The sequence below is a fragment of the Sus scrofa genome, chromosome 2 (assembly GCF_000003025.6).
Source record: "Sus scrofa isolate TJ Tabasco breed Duroc chromosome 2, Sscrofa11.1, whole genome shotgun sequence".
Lineage (NCBI taxonomy): Eukaryota > Metazoa > Chordata > Mammalia > Artiodactyla > Suidae > Sus > Sus scrofa.
The window spans coordinates 77,320,865-77,342,085 of NC_010444.4; the positions used below are offsets into that span (position 1 = coordinate 77,320,865).

Sequence of the window (21,221 nt, forward strand, 5' to 3'; positions counted from 1 at the left end):
GCCTGGTCTGGTAGGCAGAAGTGGATGCCAAGCCCTTCCTAGAAGCTGTGGGGAGCACACCTGGCTTCCAGCCCAAAAGTTGGGGGGGGCCACCCCCAGCCAAAGGCAGACTAGTGCCCAGGAGGCAGAAGATTCTATGAAAGTGGTCCAGGGTGACCCTCAGCCCCATCTGACCCTGCCATCCCCTCTCTAGGTCCTCACTCCCAGCTGCTGGCCTTTCCTGGGGATACTGGGAGTCCTGGAGGCAGCTGGCTCAGCCATGCCACAGTTGTGCCACCCTCCACACAGGCAAGCTGTGTCCACAGTCCCTTCTGGGGGCACTGCTTCTGCCAGATGAGGCTGGTGGGCAGGACCCGGACAGCATGGTGGCCTCGGTGCCCAGCCCACGCTGGCCCAACACCCAGCCAGGGTGCTGAGGGCCGCCAGCAAGCGGGAGGCACGCTGGACAAGACCAAGGTCCCGGTGGCCACCTGGGCCTGGAGCTGCGCCCTTCAGGAAGCATTATCTTCCCTGTCAAGATTAGCTCTGTAGCACCCAGGGCTGAGTAGATTACCGGCCCAGGGCAGCAGGGTAGGTGGGGCCCTCTGAGCCCTGAAGAAACTCTACCCCCCACATCCCCTCCCCCACTTCAGCACCTGCTCCTGAGCCAGGAGGGGCCTGGGACAGATACCCTCCCACCCCCGGGCAAGCAGGAACACTGAACTAGCCAATTTGTATGGTTTATTCCCATAAGCAGGAACACTGAACTAGCCAATTTGTATGGTTTATTCCCACAAGGCAGCCTGGGGTGGGGTGCGAGCTGCAAGCTGGGCCAAGGGACCTTCCTCTGGCGGGGTTGCACGCCAGGTTCTCGAGTCTGCCCCACCAGGGGCTGGTTTTTAGGCAGACTGTCATGGGTGCCAGGTGGAAGGCTCTGAGGGCACAGGCAGCAGGCTCAGCACACACTTGTTGAGCTAGAGGTAGCACGGCAGGTCCTTCTCTATGACCTGTAGGTGAGACAGGGTCAGTGGTGCCTCTCCCATACCCCCCCAGGGGGCTCCCTGCACAGGCTCCTACCTGGGGCTCTTCCATGGGACCGTACCGCTTCACCACACAGCCGTTCTTATCAATGAGGAACTGCAGGACAGGTGGTGTCAGGGACAGAAGGCCACCGTGGTGGGACTGGGGCAAGCAAGCAAGCGGCCCCCACCCATCACTCCATTTAGGTCAGGTGGAGACCCTAGAAGTGGCACCAGGGTGACTGAGGGCACCCCCCAGGCCCTCAGCACCCCCTTACCTTGGTAAAGTTCCATTTGATAGCACTGCAAAAAGAAATGTGTTATCAGTAATCCCGTGGCAGCTGCAGATCCCCACTGCCCTCCACTCTCACCCCAGCCCCCCAACTCACTTTCCCAGCATGCCCCTCCCCTTGGGCTGGACTTTCATCCACTTCCACAGAGGGTGGGCATCGTCCCCATTCACACAGATCTTGCTGAACATATCAAATTTGACGTTGTAGCCAGCAGCAAATTCTTTGATCTCAGCATCACTCCCTGGCTCCTGGGCAGAAAGGGGTGCTGGAGGTGAGGGGGGAGGGCCCTGTACCCTCTTTGGACCCAGATTCCTCAGACAGGCCCTCTCCCCACGCCCACACACAAGGACATCCAGGGCAACCAAGACGTACCTGCCTCCCAAACTGGTTGCAAGGGAAGGCCAGAATCCGTAAACCACACTCAGCATATCGGGCGTGCAGGTCGACCAGCTGAGTGTAGTTTACCTCCGTCTTGCCTCATTGAGAGGCCACATTGGTGACGATGCACACGTAGCCCCTGGAGGCGGTTGAGACGGTTAGGACAGGGCTTCGACCTTACCCCTGCCTCCCCAGACCAAGCGGGCAGGTACCCACCGGTACTTGTCCAGGTTCACCATGTGCCCGTCGATGTCCTTGGCTGAGAATTCGTGCATGGAGCGAGCACATCGCCAGTCGTCGCGGGACGCGCACTGCAAGGCAAGGGCACACTGAGCAGCCTGCAGATCTCGGGGCTAAGGCCGCCCGCAACTCTCTCAACCCAGGGTGCCAAAGGGATGAAAACCGGGGCTCTGGGGCAAGGAAAGGGTGAGGCTCCTCCTCCGCAGAGGCGCAGGGCCCCCCGCACAGCAGGTCGCATTTGACCTGAAAGACTGAGACCTAGGCTACCCCGCCGGCGGGTGTGGGGGCCCCGCGCGCACCGGGTCCTGGGACTCGGCGCTGCAGCCGCTCTCCCCGGCCGCGGGCCCCCCCTGCCCAGGGCTCTCGGAAGCCGGCTGCCTTCTCCGGGGGCGCGCCCTTCTGCGGCACAAACGAGCCCTCCGCCTCCGAGGGGCCCTGCGTCGCCGCCCGGCCGGCAACCGGCGCCGCTGGCCACGACGACCCGGGGAACCGGCGGCTGCGCGGCCCATGCCCACCCGTCTTCGGCTGCGCCTGTGCCCACCGAGCGCCACACCCGGGGGACAAAGGGCCGGTAGCCAAGGGCGCGGGGCCGCTCGTCTGTGACGCCACTGCGCGGAGCCCCCGGGCACACAGGGCCGGGGAGGGGCAGTGACGCCCCGTGGCGCGTGATCCCGGATTTCCACCCCGTAGGGCGCCCCCCGCTCTCCGGGCCAGGCGTAGTACCAGTAGCCGACGGCGCCACCCCGTTGCCCCGAGGCAGCAACTCTGTGCGTCAGGGGCGCCCACCCGGGGGTCCTCACCGCCCAGCCTTGCCCCCAGCCCCACCGAACGCCGCCCCCCGTCCCCGACCCAGCCTGGGATCGTGATCGCGGCCCGGGCGCTGGCCACAGCCCCGACGGCCGCGGAGGCGGCGGCCGATTGTCCGCGCGCCCCCTGCCTAATGTTGCCACTGCCCCGCGCGCCGAGAGGCAGGCCGCGCGCCCGCCCCAACGGCCCTCCGGCCCGCCGGTCGGCAGCGCCTAGCTCACCATGGTGCCGGCCAGGCCGGGCACCGCCAGGGTCCCGCAGAGAAGCGTTGGCTTCAGCAGGCGGAACAGGCGGCTAAAGCTCATCGCGGCGGCGGGGGCTCCGGGGAGGCAGCGCTCCTCCCCTCGCCGAGCGGACCAATGGACGCGCGCCAGCGCCCCTCCCCTCCCCGCCCTCGGCCACGCCCTCCATCCCTCTCATTGGTCTTCTGTCACGGGACTGTAGACGCGTGCCTGCTCCAGCCAATGGGAGGTCGGGGTGAGGGGCCGACGGGGGCGGGGCCGGGGCCAGGCTGTGGTTGTGTTGCTGTAGGTGACTGCGCATGCTCTCAGGTAGCTGCGTCCACGCACTCGGTGCGGCCTCTGGTTAAAATCAGTTATCTGGGTGGTTGACTGCTGCGCAGCGCGGTGCCCGACAGATTTAGATACTACAGGAAACCTGTGAGGGGAGGCGGCGGCTGGAACTCTCAAAAAAGTCGCTCCAGCTCCTTGAAAACGGGATTTTCGGAGTCGGTTGTGGCGCAGCGGAAGCGAATCCAACTAGTATCCATGAGGATGCGGGTTTGATCCCTGGCCTCGTTCAGTGGGTTGGAGATCTGACGTTGCCCGTGAGCTGTGGTGTAGGTCGCAGACACGGCTCGGATCCCTTATTGCTGTGGCGTAGGCCGGCAGCTACGGCTTTGATTCGACCCCTAGTCTGGCAACTTCCATATGCCCTTTAGTGCGGCCCTAAAGAGCAAACAAAACAAAACAAAACAAAAACAAACAACTGGAGGTTTTCTTCTTAATGTAAATACAACCACGCCGGATGTTGGAATCCCCCCTACTCAGGCTGCGAGGTCTCTACAGGGCGTGAGGGACACCTGCGGCTGTTGCATCCCTGCTGCAGGGTACCCTTGGATACCCTTGGACACGGCCTTAGCTGCTTATATAAGCGACACGTGAGCCCTGGGCGGAAGCGAGGGCCCGTTAGCAGTTACCCTGCTGTCCCGCCCCCCTCCCGAGACGACTTGCGCGTGAGAACTCGCAGGTGTGTGTTTAGAAAGGAAAACGCCTGCCCAGAGGAATCTTTTGTCACTTCCAACGTGACACAGCATGTGTGCACGCGGATAGCGATGGAGCTCCCGCTGGCTTGGCTCCAAACACAGTTCCACTCAAGGCGCAGGAGTTTGGCCACAGCCTGGAGGGAGAGAAGACCCACCCCATTCTTGGGAACTGAGACATGAATTCCACAGCCGGCCTGGTCGCCCCCCACCTCAAGCCATGGCTGAACATTGACCTGCAGACAGGAGGGTGGTTTCAGGTTTTTGTGCTGCACAGTCCTTGGGGGCAAGACTTTCTGGTCTGGGCTCATTGGGGGGGGGGGGCATGAGCTCCCTCCCTCTGCCCCAGGGAGCTGAGAGGACTTTTCTGGCAAATGGGACAGGACACCCCCCCCCCACCCTCGCCTCTGCCCAAGCAGTAGCCAGATTGCTGCACTCCTGCTTTGCACAATAGCCTTCACCAGCTTGCTGCCCACAGCCTGGTCAGGAGAGGCCAGCAAGAGCTCTGAAGTCCCCACTTGGCAGGGAGCCCACACTGTCTCGGCTGGGTCACCTCACTTCCCAGGAACCTCTCCCCCATTTCCCATCCCGCTGCCTGCCATGGCAGTACTGGCTGTACATGCCACGGTGGCAAGTCTGAGTGGCCCTTGTACAGACTCAACTATTCCCTGTTCCCTTCCCTTGGAAGCTCTAACTTTGTCATAAAGATGGCCACCAGCTGGTTATCTGCTTCAGGGTTTCCAGAAAAACAGCTCAGGGTAACACCCCCAAGGAGCACTTGCAGGAGGAGAGATGGAGCAAGGTTTTAACCTGTTCCCGACTTCATGCCAGTTATAATAAGAGCAGAGATGGGCAGGACCAGCCCCATTATGGGCCCACTGGCACAGGTGGGATTTGTGCCCAGGATTTCACAGCTTTTCCCAAACTTCACCCACTTTACTGAGGAGGCAGCGGAGTCTCAGTCTCCCCTGTGGTGACCAAAGTGTCTGCGTCCCCCAGTAGGGAGGCTGAGTTGCCCACCAGCCAGAGGCCTTGTTGGAGCACCCACCAGCTCCAAGAAGGACCGGACAGCACCTATTCTATGGCCTGGCTTCTTGAAAAAAAAAAAAAAAATCACCATTCTAACCGAAGTGTACAAGTAAGCGATTTTTAGTATATTCACAATGTTGTGGGACCATCACCACTTCTAAATCCAGAACGTTCTTATCACCCCCAAAAGAAACCCTCTGGGAGTTCCTGTTGTAGCTCAGCAGGTTAAGAACAGAACCAGAGTAGTATCCATGAGGTTGCAGGTTCCATTCCTGGCCTCGCTCATTGGGTTAAGGTCATAGATGCGGCTCGGATCTGCTGTTGCTGTGGCTGTGGCATAGACCGGCAGCTGCAGCTCCAGTTTTACCCCCAGCCTGGGAACTTCCATATGCTACCGGTGCGACCTTAAAACAAACCCTCTGTCCCCACTATGCCCATTACCAGTCCTTATCTCCCCATCTCCCAACCCCTGACAACCACAAATCCATTTTCTGTCTCTGGATTTGCCTGTTATGGATGTTTCACATAAACCAAATCATAATTCTCCATGGCCTTTAGGGGCTGGCTTCTCTCCATGACCACACTGTGTTTTCAGGATTCACCCATCTTGTAGTACCAGTGCTTCACTCCTTTGCATGGCTGAGTGATCCCCCATTATGTGAATGGGCCACATTGTGTTTGTCCATTTATCCATTGATGGGTATTTGGGTTGTTTCCATCTTTTGGCTTTTTTTTTTTTTTTTTTTTTTTTCAGGATCGCACCTATGGGAGTTCCCTTCATGGCGCAGTGGAAAGGAATCTGACTAGGAAACATGAGGTTTGATCCCTGGCCTCGCTTAGCAGATTAAGGTTGCCACAAGCTGTGGTGTAGGTCACAGACGCGGCTCAGATCTGGCATTGCTGTGGCTGTGGTGTAGGCCAGCATCTGTAGCTCCAATTAGCCCCCTAGCCTGGGAACTTACATATGCCACCTGGGTGCAGCCCTACAAAGCCAAAAAAAAAAAAAAAAAAAAAAAAAAAAGGAAAGGAAAAAAGAAAAGAAAAAAAAAGGATCACACCTGTGGCACGTGGAAGTTCCCGGGCTGCATCAAATTGCAGTTGCAGCTGCTGGCCTACACCACAGCGACAGCAACACTGGATCTTTGATGCACTGAGCAAGGCCAGGACCCACATCCTCATGAAAACTATGTCAGTTCTTAACGTGCTGAACCACAACAGGAACTCCCACCTTTTGGCTTTGTAATGCTGTATGAGTTTTATCGTCAGCCTGTTTTTTTCATTTCTCCTGGGTATGTGCCTAGGAGTGGAGTTGCTGGGTCACAGGGTAACTGTTTAACTGTTTGAAGAGCTGCTACCAGCTGCTGCCCCATTTCACACCCCCATCCAGGACTGTGATTTCTGAACCTTGGGCTCTGCTGGTTGGCACTGCCTGGTGGCAGCTTCCATGGAGACGGTTGCCATTCCATGCCCTATTGCTGAGGTCACAGAGTCACAGGTGGGACCTGAGTCATGGACTTTGTGGTTAGGCCCTGCAAGCCCACCTGCTCCTCCTGACCTTTCACCCCCTCTCTCCTGCCCCAAGGAACAGCAAGACTACCTAACATCCCCTTGCCTGCCAGCCACTCCTGGGCCCTCCCCTGCCTAGATTTATCCTTCACTCCAGCAACTGAGTCAGATGCCTCTTTTCCCACCTTAAAACACACTCCTGGAGTTCCTGTCGTGGCTCAGTGGTTAACGAACTCAACTAGTATCCATGAGGAAGTGGGTTTGATCCCTGGCCTCGCTCAGTGGTTAAGGATCTGGCGTTGCCATGAGCTGTGGTGTAGGTCGCAGAAACAGCTCGGATCTGGCATTGCTGTGGCTGTGGCGTAGGCCAGTAGCTAGAACTCTGATATGACCCCTAGCCTGGGAACCTCTATATGCCATGGGAGCAGCCATAAACAAAGACACCCACACACAAAATCCAAAAATAAATCAATAAAACCCACTCCTGAATCTCCTCTCCACCTTCAGCCTGCCCCCCCATCCCCACCTCCACTTCCTTTCCTCCTCTAAACACCCCCAGCCAGGCCTCCTCCTTGGATCTGTCCTCCTCATGGTCATAAACAATGTCCCTTTGGCCCAACCCTTGCCCAGTGCTCAGGCCTGCTTTGATGGCGGTTCCCTGCTTCCTCCTCCAGGCAGCTGCTTCACCTGGCTCCCAGGCACCTGGCTCCCTCTCACCTCTATTCTATTTTCGGAGCATTTATGGAGTGTCACCGCTGCAGTCATCAGCCAGGTACCCTAAACTGTGGGTGCTGTTCTTGCCTCTGTTCTGCAAGGGGGGGCATCAAGGCACAGAGAAGTTAAGTAATGCACCTAAGTCCCAGAGCGAGGACTGGAGCCCAGGTTGCTGCACCTCTCTTCCTTCTATGTTTCCTCCCCTCCTCCCAGAAGGCAAAGCTCAGGCCCGGCCTCAGACCTGCTAAGTGACGTCATCCAGCTGCCAGCTCCAGTATCCACCATGTGCCCACAACCCCCACATTTGTCTCCACTCCAAGCTCACACTGAATTCCAGGCTCATGTCCCACTGAACTACCCGTTTCTCTCCTTAGGGCCCATGGGAGCCCCAAGCTTACACCTACGCCTCCCCACCGCAGTCCCTTTTTCCCTCCTCTGTTCCCCTCTGTGTCTCTCATCTCCACATCCCATCCATCTGCAGATCTGTGAGTGCTGCCTGGACCTGCCCTCCCCTGCCCCTCCCTGGTCTCCTTGTATCTGCTCTGCTGAGATGCTGAAAATGGCTGCAAACCCAAACTTTTCAACCCAACAAACACGGCCTCCCAGGATCTGCCCCATGTCACCCTCTGACTTCCTCTTCTCCCTGTCCCCCGGCATAGGCATCCTTGCTGCCAACACACCAGCCAAAGTCCAGCCTCAGGGCCCTTGCACACACTGTACCCTCTGCTTGACACACCTTCCTCCAGACATGCCCACAGCTCCCTCCCTCTCCTGCTTTGGGCTTTTACATGAAACTTCCTTGACCACATTTGAGACTTCAAACCTACCTTCTCCTTCAGCCCACTCTCTTGTCCCCTTTTTTCATTTACTTGTGTTCACTTTTTTTTTTTTTTTTTTTTTTTTTTTTTTTTTTTTTTTTTTTGGCCCGCCCATGGCACATGGAAGTTCCTGGGCTAGGGATCAAATCCATGCCAAAGCAATAACCCAAGCTACTTCAGTGACAACACCAGGTCATTAACCTACTGGGCCACACGAGAACTCCTATGTTCACTTTATGTCCTGTGTCTCCCTGGTATGTAAAGATGCTTGCCTGTTTTGTTCCACATCCCTGTGGGTGCTCATAAAATATTGAATCATTAGGAGTTCCCATTGTGGTGCAGCAGAAACAAATCCGACTAGGAACCATGAGGTTGAGGGTTTGATCCTTGGCCTTGTTCAGTGGGTTGAGGATCCAGCATTGCCGGGAGTTGTGGTGGGGGTCGCAGACACGGCTCAGATTCTGGTGTTGCTGTAGCTCTGGCGTAGGCAGTGGCTACAGCTCTGATTAGACCCCTAGCCTGGGAATCTCCATATGCTGCAGGTGCAGCCCTAAAAAAAAGACAAAAGACAAATAAATAAATAAATATTGAATCATTGAATAAATGTATTACCGAGTGAGAAGTTACTGATGGCCTCCACTGACACAGGGGCACTGGGCTGGGCAAACCTCCTGTATGAACCGGGGTGGTGTATGTGTGTGTGTGGGCAGATGTGGAGGTTGTAAAAACATGCACAATCTTGGGGGCTGTGGGGTATCCAGGGGCTGGGGTGGGCCTCAGGGGACTAGGAAAACAGAGATGAGTGCATTTCATAAGCAGTGGGAGCTATGCCAAGCTCCTCCCAAGCTAACAATCCCTTTAGGTCCTCAGCTAATCCTCTAAGACGGGGACACTTTATTATTTCCACTGTACAAAGTGGATAACTGAGGATCTAGGGCATTAAGTTGGACATGGCCCTGAGTCAACTGAGAAAACTCCCTGCAGTTGATCACACAAACACCTACGAACCATCTCTTAGTAAGTACGAACATCCTGGGAACCGAGCGTACCCAAGACCCTGTCAAGGCCTCAGTCTCCCCTTGCTTCTGCCTACCTGAATTTTTTTTTTTTTTTTTGCTGCACCCCCTCAGCATATGAAAGTTCCCAGGCCAGGGACTGAATCCAAGCCGCAAGAGTGATCTGTGCTACAGCTGTGGCAACGCTGGATCCTTAACCCACTGGGCCTGGGATCGAACCCGCGCCTCCGCAGCGAGCGACCCCAGTCACTGCAGGGACAACGACGGATCCTTAGTTCGCTGCCCCACAGCTGGAACTCCTGCCTCGCTGGATTTTTTTTTTCCCCTTAATTTTTTTTTATTACTCAAATGAATTTATCACATCTGTAGTTGTATAATGATCATAACAATCTGATTTCACAGGATTTCCATCCCACAGCCCAATTACATCCCCCCACCCCCTAAACTGTCTCCTCTGGAGACCATAAGTTTTTCAATGTCTGTGAGTCAGCATCTGTTCTGCAAAGAAGTTCAGTCTGTCCTTTTTTCAGATTCCACATGTCAGTGAAAGCATTTGATGTTGGTGTCTCATTGTATGGCTGACTTCACTTAGCATGATAGTTTCTACGTCCATCCATGTTGCTAAGAATCTGCCTCGCTGGATTCTAAACGTCCTCCCTAGGCGGGCGTTGAGCAGAAACTACGCCTCCAGAGAGGCCTTGCATTCAAAACCACGCGAGATCTACCGAGGAGCGGGTGAGTGGTGTTTGCCCTCTTTTCGCGCAGCCAACCGCCGCTTTAGTAAGGCTCGGGCTGCCCTTGGCTCTGCCCCTCCCAAAGGTCGCTGCATTCAGGCTTTAGCTGACTACAGCCCTGTAAGGGTTGGGCGAGGTGGAGGGGGCCTGACAGCGGCGCGGCGCAGGCGCAGTGGGCACGGGTCTTGCCGAGCGCAGGCGCTGTAAGTTCGAGGGGGGCGGCAGCCATGGACGACGAGGAGGAGACATACCGGCTCTGGAAGATCCGTAAGACCATCATGCAGGTGAGACGCGCGGGGGCTGCCCTTAGTACTAAGCGAACGCTGTCCGGCGCGCGGACGGCCAGCGCGAGGCCCGAAGATGGGAACGAGCTTTTCTATGTCTGGCCGCGCGGCTCAGGGGAAGGTTCTGGCCCAGGTGGGGCCCGTATTGGGCCGGGGACAGAGGGGCCCCGCCGACCACTGCTGAGTGGCGAGTCCGAGAGACGCCGGGGAGAGGGTCAGGGTTTCGCTGGAGCTGGAGGGAGGGAATTGGCCTCGCGTGTTCCTCTTTCCGGAAAGTTATGGCACTGTTTTGAGGGCCTGATACAGTATTCCAGGATTGTGGATATGGAAGGATCCCTGGTTAGCTGGTCTCAATGCTGTCTGGTTGCCCTGACAGCGCGCCCTGGCCACCAACTTTGAGCTACTCGGGCTGATAGGCTCCAAGTCATGCCAGCTCCCTAGCTAAGCGTTCTCTGTGTGCCACGTGCTTTAGGCTACTCCACGGGAGGGGGCGATTGTGATCCCACGGAGGCTTCGGGCCTTGACTAAGACCACCCACCCTCGCCACGGCGGGGATCCTGCCTGGACTAAGCTGGGGCAGTGGCACCCATATTCTCCACCTCCTTGCAGTGCTACCCAAAGACAGGGTAGGAACAGCGTTGCTTCAGGCTGACCGTGTCGCGGGCCCTGGGTGAGAAGAGTGAGCGCTCAAGAGGGAGAGTCCGGGAGTTCCTGTTGTGGCTCAGTGGTTAACAAATCCAACTAGGAACCATGAGGTTGCGGGTTCGATCCCTGGCCTTGCTCAGTGGGTTAAGGATCCGGCGTTGCAGTGAGCTGTGGTGTAGGTCACAGACTTGGCTGGAATCCTGCGTTGCTGTGGCTCTGGTGTAGGCTGGTGGCTACAGCTCGGTTTAGACTCCTAGCCTGGGAACCTCCATATGCCGTGGGAGCGGCCCAAGAAATGGCAAAAAGGGAGGAAAAAAAAAAAAAGAGGGAGAGTCCAGCTGTGGGGTACTTGGCTGAAGAAAGGGGATTCCGGCAGAGTGGGTGGCTTTCTCTTTGTCTGGGTGGTCATCCGGTCTGTCCACTCAAAGAATCCCAGTTTCTGAGTCAGGACCTAGATCTGCTGGCCCCCAGGCCTTGGCCTGGTTTTCCAATAGCCTTCTGCCCCAGGCAGCCCAGCAGCACCTCTCCCAGACAGCTGTCCTTTTCTGCCCCAGACCCAAGGGCCTGGCCTTGGAATCAACAGCCCTCCTCACATCCCAGCCCTGCTCCCATCTTCCCTGCAGTGGCCTTGAGCACCCTGAGCCTTTGCTGTTCTCTCTGCACCTTGGTCACCTGATTCTTTTTCTCTGCAGCTTTGCCACGACCGTGGCTACCTGGTGACCCAGGACGAGCTGGACCAGACGCTGGAGGAGTTCAAGGCCCAGTTTGGGGACAAGCCCAGTGAAGGGCGGCCGCGTCGCACAGACCTCACGGTGCTGGTGGCCCATAATGACGACCCCACCGACCAGATGTTCGTCTTCTTCCCAGGTGAGGGCCTGCTCAGGGCAGCAGCAGCCACCTGCCCTGACACGCAGTCTGTACCCCTCATCCTTCTGCCTCTCTGCTGTATGTAGTGCCTCCACTGAGGCAGCCTGGCTCTCAACCCCAAAGGTAGGGGACCATGCTGGGTCACAAGCACCTTGGGGGCCCACCCTGGTGTGCCTCCAGGCAAGGGAGAGTGCAGAAAATGCCTGCTGAGCAGACCCAGAGGGCACTTTTAAGATTTACTTTATTGAATTATGTTTTACAATGTTATGTTCTTTTCTGGTGTATCGTAAAGCGATTCAGTTACATGCACATAATTATTCTTTTTCAAATTCTTTTCCGTTATGGTTTATTATAGGATATTGAATATAGTTTTCTGTGCTGTACAGTAGGACCTTGTTGTATATCCACCGTATGCATATAAGAGTTTGCATCTGAGAGTTCTCTTTGTGGCTCAGTGGTTAATGAACCCGACTAGGATCCATGAAAGAAAAAAAAAGAGTTTGTGCTTGCTAATCCCAAAATCCCTCAGTCCCCTCCCCGTTGGCAACCACAAATCTGTTTTCTATGTGTCTTTCTGTTTCACAGCTCATTTGTGTTATGTCTTATCTTCCACATATAAGTGATACCATGTAGTATTTGTGTTACTTCATTTAGGTTACTTAATATGATAATCTCTGGGTCCATCCATGTTACTGCAAATGACATTATTTCTTTTTGCTTTTTTAGGGCCCCGCCCGCGGTTTATGGAGAGTCCCAGGCTAGGGGTTGAGTGAGAGCTATGCCACAGCCACAGCAGTGCAGGGTCTGAGCTGAATCTTGTGATCTACACCACAGCTCACGGCAATGCCAGATCCTTAACCTACTGAACAAGGCTAGGGATCAAACCTGTGTCCTCAAGGATACTAGTCAGGTTCGTTAACCTCTGAGCCTCGACGGGAACTCCGATATATGTGTTCTTATTGCCATTTTATTAACTGTTTTGGGCTTGGGTTTTTTGTCTTTTTTCTTACCTTCTCTTGTGGCTTGATAACTCTTTTTTTTTTTTTTTTTTTTTTGTCTTTTTGCCATTTTTTTGGGCTGTTCCCACGGCATATGGAGGTTCCCAGGCTAGGGGTCTAATAAGAGCTATAGCCACCTTCTCCACCAGAGCCACAGCAACGGGGGATCCGAGCCGCGTCTGCAACCTACACCACAGCTCACAGCAATGCCGGATCCTTAACCCACTAAGCAAGGCCAGGGATCGAACCCGTAACCTCATGGTTCCTTGTCATATTCGTTAACCACTGAGCCACGACAGGAGCTCTGATGACTATCTTTAGTGTTGTGTTTGGACTCCTTTTTCTTATAAGTATCTATTGTAGAATTTTGGTTTGCAGTTACCATGAAATTTTGATATAAGAGTCTATGTATAAAAGATTGTTTTAAGTTGTTGGACCCATAATTGCAAGTGCATCTCCAATATCTTGCATTTGTACCCTCCTCTTCCCACAGTTTCTGATTTTGGAAGCATATTTGTGTGTGGATAATTTCCTACCCTTACTGTATGTATGCCATTACCGGTGAGCCTTGTCATTTGTGATATTTTTGTTTCTGGTTGCGGCCTTTTCTTTTCCACCTAGAGAAGTTTCTTTTTTTTTTTCCCCCTTTCCTAGGGCTGCTTCTCATGGCATATGGAGGTTCCCAGGCTAAGGGTCTAATAGGAGCTGTAGCCGCCGGCCTACACCAGAACCACAGCAAGGTGGGATCCGAGCCTCGTCTGCGACCTACACCACAGCTCACGGCAATGCCGGATCCTTAACCCACTGAGCAAGGCCAGGGATCGAACTCACAAGCTGCAACCTCATGGTTCCTAGTCGGATTCATTAACCACTGTGCCACGACGGGAACTCTAAGAAGTTTCTTTAGTATTTTTTGTAAAACTGGTTTAGTGGTGCTGAATTCTTTTAGGTTTTGCTTGTCTATAAAGCTTCTTCAAATCTGAATGAGAGCCTTGCTGGGTAGAGTTATCTTGGTTGGAGATTTTTTCCTTTCATTGCTTTAAGTATATTGTGCCATTCCCTTGGGGCCTATAGAGTTTCTGCTGAAAAATCTGCCCATAACCTTATCAGGGTTCCCTCGTGTGTTGTTTGTATCTTTGCCCTAGCTGCTATCAGTATTTTCTCTTTGTCTTTAATTTTGGTCAGTTTGATAAATATGTGTCTTAGTGTGTTCCTCCTTGGGTTTGTTTATGCTATTTATTTATTTGCTTTTTTAGAGCCACACCTGCAGTGTGGAAGTTCCCAGGCTAGGGGTCAAATCAGAGCTGCAGCTGCCTGCCTACGCCACAACCACAGCAACATGGGATCCAAGCTACATCTGCAGCCTGCACCACAGCTCACAGCAACACCAGATTCTTTTTTTTTTTTTTTTTTTGTCTTTTTGCCTTTTCTAGGGCCGCTCCCGCAGCATATGGAGGTTCCCAGGCTAGCTACACCACAGCTCACAGCAATGCTGGATCCTTAACCCACTGAGCAAGGCCAGGGATCGAACCTGCAACCTCATGGTTCCTAGTCGGATTTGTTATCCACTGTGCCACGACGGGAACTCCCAGCAACACCAGATTCTTAGCCCACTGAGTGAGGCCAGGGATCGAACCCGCATCCTCATGGATACTAGTCAGGTTCATTTCTGCTGAGCCACAATGGGAACTCTGGGTTTATTTTATATGATACTTACTGTGCTTTCTGGATTTGAGTGATTCCTTTCCCATGTTTGGGATGTTTTTGGCTGTTACCTTACTACATATTTTCTTTTTCTTCTTCTTTTTTTTTGCTTTTCTGGCCTGCACCTGCAGCATATGGAAGTTCCCAGGTTGGGGGTGAGTCAGAGCTGCAGCTGCTGGCCTACGCCACAGCAACATGGGATTCAAGCCACATTTGCAACCTACACCACAGCTAATGGCAAGCTGTCTCCTTAACCTGCTGAGCGAGGCCAGGGATCAAACCTGCATCCTCCTGGGTGCTAGTCGGGTTCATTAACCACTGAGCCACAAAGGGAACTCCCTAGCCTCTCTTGCTTCTGATGTCTGCCCCCCTTGTGGCTGAAGTTGGTTCTGGGAGCTTGCTGCAGGCTTTCTGATGGGAGGGACTGGTGTTTGCTCACTGGTAGGTGGGTCTTTGTCTCTGGGTGTGATTAGAGGCAGCTGTGGGGGGGGTCTTTAGTCCATCTATTTGTTGATGGGTCAGGCTGTGTTCCTACTTGGTTTGTTGTTTGGCCTGGGGCTTCTCAGCCCTGATGGGTGGGCCCAGATTTTTCCAAAATGGCCATCTCTAGAGGAGTTCATGCTGAAAATTACTCCCGAAATCTTTGCCTCCTGTGTTCTTCCCCCACAATGAGCCACATCACCCCGTTTTCCCAGGAGATCCTCCAGGAACTGCAGGCAGGTCTGACCCAGATTCCTGTGGAGTCTCTGCTTTGCTCTGGGACTCAGTGAACATCAAAGTCTGTGTGTGACTTTCAAGAGTGGAGTCTCAGAGTTCCCGTTGTGGCGCAATGGAAACAAATCCAACTAGGAACCATGAGGTTTCGGGTTCCATCCCTGGCCTCGCTCTGTGGGTTAAGGATCTGGTGTTGCCGTGAGCTGTGGTGTAAGTCACAGATGTGGTTCGGATCTGGTGTTGCTGTGGCTCTGGCATAGGCCAGCGGCTACAGCTCTGATTAGACCCCTAGCCTGGGAGTCTCCATATGCGGTGAGTGCGGCCCTAAAAAGGACAAAAAAAAGAAAAAAGAGTGGAGTCTCTGTTTGCCCCAGTCCCATGGAGCTCCTGCTCACAAACCCTGCCTGCCCTCAATGTGAAATGCTCCAGGGGCTCCTCCTCCCGAATCCAGATCCCCAGGTGTGGGGACCTGACATGGGGCTCAGGAATCTCACTCTCGGGAGTTCACGTTGTGGCTCAGTAGTTAACGAATCTGACTAGGAACCATGAGGTTGCGGGTTCGATCCCTGGCCTTGCTCAGTGGATTGGGGATCCGGTGTTGCCGTGAGCTGTGGTGTAGCTAGCCTGGGAACCTCCATATGCTGCAGGAGCAGCCCTAGAAAAGGCAAAAGGACAAACAAGAGTGAGCCTCTACGATAGTTATTTTCCAGTCTGTTGGCTATTCTGTGAGTATGGGGTTGCTTATACTGCATAATTGCTTCTCCTTTCATCTTTATGTGGTCTTCTCTTTGTCTTGTGGAGTAGGATATCTTTTTTGATATTTTGCAGTCTGTTTTGTTGAAGGTTTTTCAGCAGTTAGTTGTAACTTTGCTGCTTTTATTAGAGAGGGTGAGCTCCAGTCCTCTGTCATCTTAATCTCAACTCCTTATTTTATTCCTTTTGGCCAAGCCCACAGTGGACGTTCCCAGGCCAGGGATTGAACCCGTGCCACAACAGTGGCCTAAGCCACAGCAGTGACAAAGCTGGATCTCTAACCTGCTGAGCTGCAAGGGAACGCCAGGGTTTTTTTATTTGTGTGTGTGTGTGAGATATACATATTTTTTCCTTTTCTTTTGTGGCCTCCCTGTGGTATATGGAATTCCCAGGCCAGGGATCAGATCTGAGCCCACAGTCTCGACCTAAGCCTCAGCTGCAGAAATACCATATCCTTAATTTACTGTGCTGGGCTGGGGATTGAACCTGTGTCCCAGCTCTTCCAAGACGTTGCTTTGTTTTTTTTTTTTTTTTTTTTTTTTTTAAACTCATCAGTTTATTTTTTATTTATTTATTTTTTTTGTCTTTTTGCTATTTCTTGGGCCGCTCCCACAGCATATGGAGGTTCCCAGGCTAGGGGTCCAATCGGAGCTGTAGCCACTGGCCTACGCCAGAGCCACAGCAACGCGGAATCCGAGCCACGTCTGCAATCTACACCACAGCTCACGGCAACGCCGGATCGTTAACCCACTGAGCAAGGGCAGGGACCGAACCCGCAACCTCATGGTTCCTAGTCGGATTCGTTAACCACTGCGCCACGACGGGAACTCCCGTTGCTTTGTTTTTGTTTTTATTTTTTTACCTTTTCAGGGCTGCACCCGCCACTTATGGAGGTTCCCAGGGGTCTAATCAGAGCTACAGCTGCTGGCCTACGCCACAGCCACAGCAACACCAGATCCGAGCCGCATCTGTGACCTACACCATAGCTCACAGCAACCCTGGATCCTTAACCCACTGAGCGAGGCCAGGGATCAAACCCTCATCCTTATGGATGGGAACTCCCCTAACCATAAACTTCTTTGTTCCAGATTTTAGTTGGAATGCTTTCAGCTTTTCACTGTTGAGTATTATATTGGCTGTAGGCTTGTAATTAATAGCTGTGTTTGAGGTAGTGTTCCCTCTATATCTACTTTCACAAGAGTTCTTATCATTAATGGGATGTTGGATTTTATCAAATACTTTTTCTGCATCTATTGCAGTGATCACGTGGTTTTGTCCTTGTGTTGATGTGATGATTTGCATATGTTGAAACATCCTTGAGATCCTGGGATGAATCTAGGTGGCATTTTTAAGAAAAAAAGTCCCCATGTGTGAAAAGCATTTATTGGAGCCTTTGGTGCCTGATCATACACTGTTCCCCCCGCCCTCCCTGGCACCCATGGAGCCGTCCAGGCCTTGCCAGAACTGCCTAGGGGTTGGGTCCTCTGTAGAGGTCTTGCTTTCTTCACTTCCTGGTCTTTAGGGACTGTGGGGCATCTCGGCTCTCAGGCGGGCCATGGTGAGGGGTTGAGGTTCCTGCCTGTGTTAGTTGGCACAGACTGCTGAACCAGAACCCCACAGACAGGTTAGACAGATATTAGTGCTCTCCTCGCTGTGTGGACACCCATCCCTCCCCAGGTCCTTTTTTTTTTTTTTTTTTTTTTTTTTTTTTTTTGGTTTTTTTGTTCGTTTATTGGTTTTTGTCTTTTTAGGGCTGCAGCCACAGCACATGGAAGCCCCCAGATCAGGGGTCAAATTGGAGCAGAGTCTGGGACCTACACCACAGCTCACTGCAACACCGGATCCTTAACCCACTGAACAAAGCCAGGGCTCAAACCCACATCCTCATAGATGCTAGTTGGGTTCGTTACCATCGAGCCACGTCAGGAACTCCCGCTCCTCCCCATGTCCTTACGTGCTCGTCCCTCTCAGTGCGCATTATAATCTCTTTTCACAAGGACCCCAGCTTTGTTGGATGGGGGCCCACCCTCTTGACCTTGTGTTACCTTAATTACTTAAAAAAATTTTTTTTTTCCTTTAGCCACACTGGAGGCATGTGGAAGTTCCTGGGTCAGGGATCTAACCCAAGCCGCAGTTGCAACCTGCACCATAGCCAGTCTGCCACAAGGGAAAGTTCTTTTTCTTTCCTTTCCTTTTTTTTTTTTTTTTTTTTTTTTTGCTATTTCTTGGGCCGCTCCCGCGGCATATGGAGTTTCCCAGGCTAGGGGTCTAATCGGAGCTGTAGCTGCCAGCCTATGCCAGAGCCACAGCAACTCGGGATCCGAGCCGCGTCTGCAACCTACACCACAGCTCAGGGCAACGCCGGATCATTAACCCACTGAGCAAGGGCAGGGATCGAACCCTCAACCTCATGGTTCCTAGTCGGATTCGCTAACCACTGCGCCACGACGGGAACTCCGGAAAGTTCTTAATTACTTTTTTTTAAAAAAGACTCCATCTGTGAAAACAGTCCTTTTTTTGTCTTTTTGTCTTTTCTAGGGCCACTCCTGTGGCATATGGAGGTTCCCAGGCTAGGGGTCTAATCGGAGCTGTAGCCGCTGGCCTACGCCAGAGACACAGTGACAAGGGATCCGAGCTGCGTCTGTGACCTACACCACAGCTCATGGCAACGCCAGAGCCAGATTCTTAACCCACTGAGCAAGGCCAGGGATCGAACCCGCAACCTTATGGTTCCTAGTTGGATTCGTTAACCACTGAGCCACAACCGGAACTCCTGAACCCAGTCTTATCCTGAGGTTCTGGGGCCGGCGGTCACCACCAGAGGGATTTGGGGGACAGGCATTGCCTGGGGGGTGGGCAAGGAGAACACTTCGAGGCTGTGGATATATAGGATGCCCGGCCCAGAGGCCTGCCCTAGCCACTGACCTGCTGGCTCCCAGGGTCTAACAGTTCTCAAGTGCCAGGCCCTGTGTGCTATCAAGACTGTGAGGACCCCGAGGCTGGCAGCACAGAGTTGGGTGGTCTGTCTCCATGTTGGGACCCTGTTCTGTGGGTCATCTTACCTCTACTCACTTCCAAACACCCAGCCCCGTCTCCTGGGCCCTCTGGACTAAATGGAGCACTTAACTTGGGGCCTCCCAAACCTCAGATGTGCTGAGACACTGGACTGAACCCAGACTCCCAGACCCTGCTCCCAGAAAGGTCCCCTGGGTCCAGGCCTCCAGGGCACCTTTATGCTCCCACATTCCTGTTCTGGGAACTGGCGACCCAGCGCTTGTAAATCGGCTCCAGAGAGAAGGGTCAGGCACTCAGCGCCTTGGCAGTGCCTGGGCAGGAGGGTGGCGCAGGGCCCTTTCAGTGAGATTCCCGTGCTTTGTCCACAGAGGAGCCCAAGGTGGGTATCAAGACCATCAAGGTGTACTGCCAGCGCATGCAGGAGGAGAACATCACCAGGGCGCTGATCGTGGTGCAGCAGGGCATGACGCCCTCTGCTAAGCAGGTGAGTACCACCCGGCCTGTGGGGGAGGGGGCTGCACCCTCATGTCTCCTTCCTGCTGTGCTTTCCACCAGGCCCCATGCGCCGAGACCCTCCACTGCAGGCTGTCTCCTGGGGCTGAGGATCTGACAAGGAGTGGGTACATGGGGTGTCCCCACGGCAGCCTGCATTCCCTGTGGCTTGTGTTCACGGGGCCAGAAGCTGGGCATGGGGACAGCCTGTCTGGGTGCCCATGGCCCCAGCTGTGGGTTGCACTGGCCTGAGCAGAGGCTGGTGGTTGGGATAGGGGACCAGGGTACACCTTTGCCCTGTGCCCGTGGAGGATGTGCGGTCTGGGGAGGGGCTGTGACTCCAGCTCCTTGCAACCCTGGGAGCATTTTGACCTGAGACTGAGGCCTTGTTAACATGCTAAGGGTCTGGGTGGGGCGGGGTGGGTCTTCTCGATTTAGGACATGGAGGAGATGGGGCAGGGTTGTCCCGGGCGCCCATGCAGGGTGGGAGGGTAGCTACTTCAGCTGTGCCTGAGGGTTGGTGTCTTACAGTCCCTTGTCGACATGGCCCCCAAGTATATCCTGGAACAGTTTCTGCAGCAGGAGCTACTCATCAACATCACAGAGCACGAGGTAGCAGGGGGCACCCTTCCAGGCCGGGGAGGGTCGGGGGTGAGGGTGGGGGTGAGACTGAAGACCTGCTTCCTGAACCCTAAGCCCCTCACCTGTTGGGGGCTTGTGGACACTGGGACATGGGGGATAATCCAGGGCCTCCACTGTTTACAGACGTAGGGGTCTCGATATGGCCCCCTGGGTGAGGAGTGGCTACAGCACCTTGGAACTGACTAAGCATGCAGATTGACAGGTCTACCCAGTCTGCAGAGGAACCTGTATTTTCAGGAACCCTGGGGGTGATGGGAGTGGGGAGTGCAATTTTAGGGCCCACGCCGCACCCCTTCTCTGTGAGGGCCTCTCTCGGCCCCATGAGACTATTTTCCTTCTCGGCAGCTGGTCCCAGAGCACGTTGTCATGACCAAGGAGGAGGTGACGGAGCTTCTGGCCCGGTAGTATCCTTTCTGGCCTGAAACTGGGCCTGGCTCCTCCCTTCTCCCCTATCGCCCACCCCAACTCTCCCCTCAATCAGTCCAGCCTGGCTTTTTCCCTGACCTGCTTCCCAGTAAACTACGAGAAAACCAGCTGCCCAGGATCCAGGCAGGAGACCCTGTGGCACGTTACTTTGGCATAAAGCGAGGGCAGGTAAGCAGCCCCTCCCACGACAGAGCGCCCTGGGTGCTACTCCTCCAGCCCCCTTAACAGCCAGGGCTTCTGGGCCAGGGAGGTCCCACCCCAGCACCTGCTCTCCTGCTTCTGCAGGTGGTGAAGATCATCCGGCCCAGCGAGACAGCAGGCAGGTACATCACCTATCGGCTGGTGCAGTAGCCTCCTGACAACAGATGGACAGACGGGTGCTGGGGGTGGGGACAGGGGAGGAGTGCAGCCCCACAGCATGTGACAGATATATCCCAGGGGGTCACAGGATGGGCTGTGAGTACCCACTTTGGCCTTGAGGCTGCGCTGGGGCACCCGCTCCTCCCAGGACCTTCCCTCTGCTCCCCTGGGCCTGCTCTGGCTCGTGTTTGCCTATCCTGGGCTGAGGGGCCTCATGGCCTCTCCTGGACACTGAGCCCCACCCCGGATCCCACCTTTAGGCAGCAGGGAGTGCGACTGAAATTGATCTGGACTGTGGTTGCTGTTGGATGCTGGAAATTTTTTTAAAATTAAAGATATTTTGAATAAATGAGTTCACTCATCTGAATCGAGGCAGAACCCCCCCCACCATGGTGTGTGGTACACAGCCTTCTCTGCGGGGTCTCCACCTGTCAGCGCCTCCTCCCCACCTCGGAGTCTCCACCAGGTCCCCAGAGCTGTGGGGCTTTACTCCACACTCCTTTCAGCTTTGGCTTGATGCTTTTCTT

At 54.3% G+C, this 21,221-nt stretch overlaps 2 protein-coding genes across 2 annotated transcripts; one reads left to right on the forward strand and one right to left on the reverse strand.

Annotated features, from left to right (window-relative positions):
- GPX4 (glutathione peroxidase 4) lies at nucleotides 704–3,067 on the reverse strand. Its single transcript, NM_214407.1, is given in 7 exon segments — nucleotides 704–986; nucleotides 1,057–1,116; nucleotides 1,277–1,301; nucleotides 1,388–1,539; nucleotides 1,664–1,808; nucleotides 1,886–1,980; nucleotides 2,938–3,067. Coding segments are annotated over 7 exon segments (594 nt in total). The 5' UTR covers nucleotides 3,022–3,067; the 3' UTR covers nucleotides 704–953.
- On the forward strand, nucleotides 9,891–21,046 carry POLR2E (RNA polymerase II subunit E). Its single transcript, XM_003353962.4, has 7 exons — nucleotides 9,891–10,078; nucleotides 11,416–11,590; nucleotides 19,143–19,258; nucleotides 19,798–19,878; nucleotides 20,254–20,312; nucleotides 20,424–20,502; nucleotides 20,620–21,046. The coding sequence occupies exons 1-7, from the start codon at nucleotides 10,022–10,024 to the stop codon at nucleotides 20,683–20,685; spliced, it is 633 nt and encodes a 210-aa protein (XP_003354010.1). The 5' UTR covers nucleotides 9,891–10,021; the 3' UTR covers nucleotides 20,686–21,046.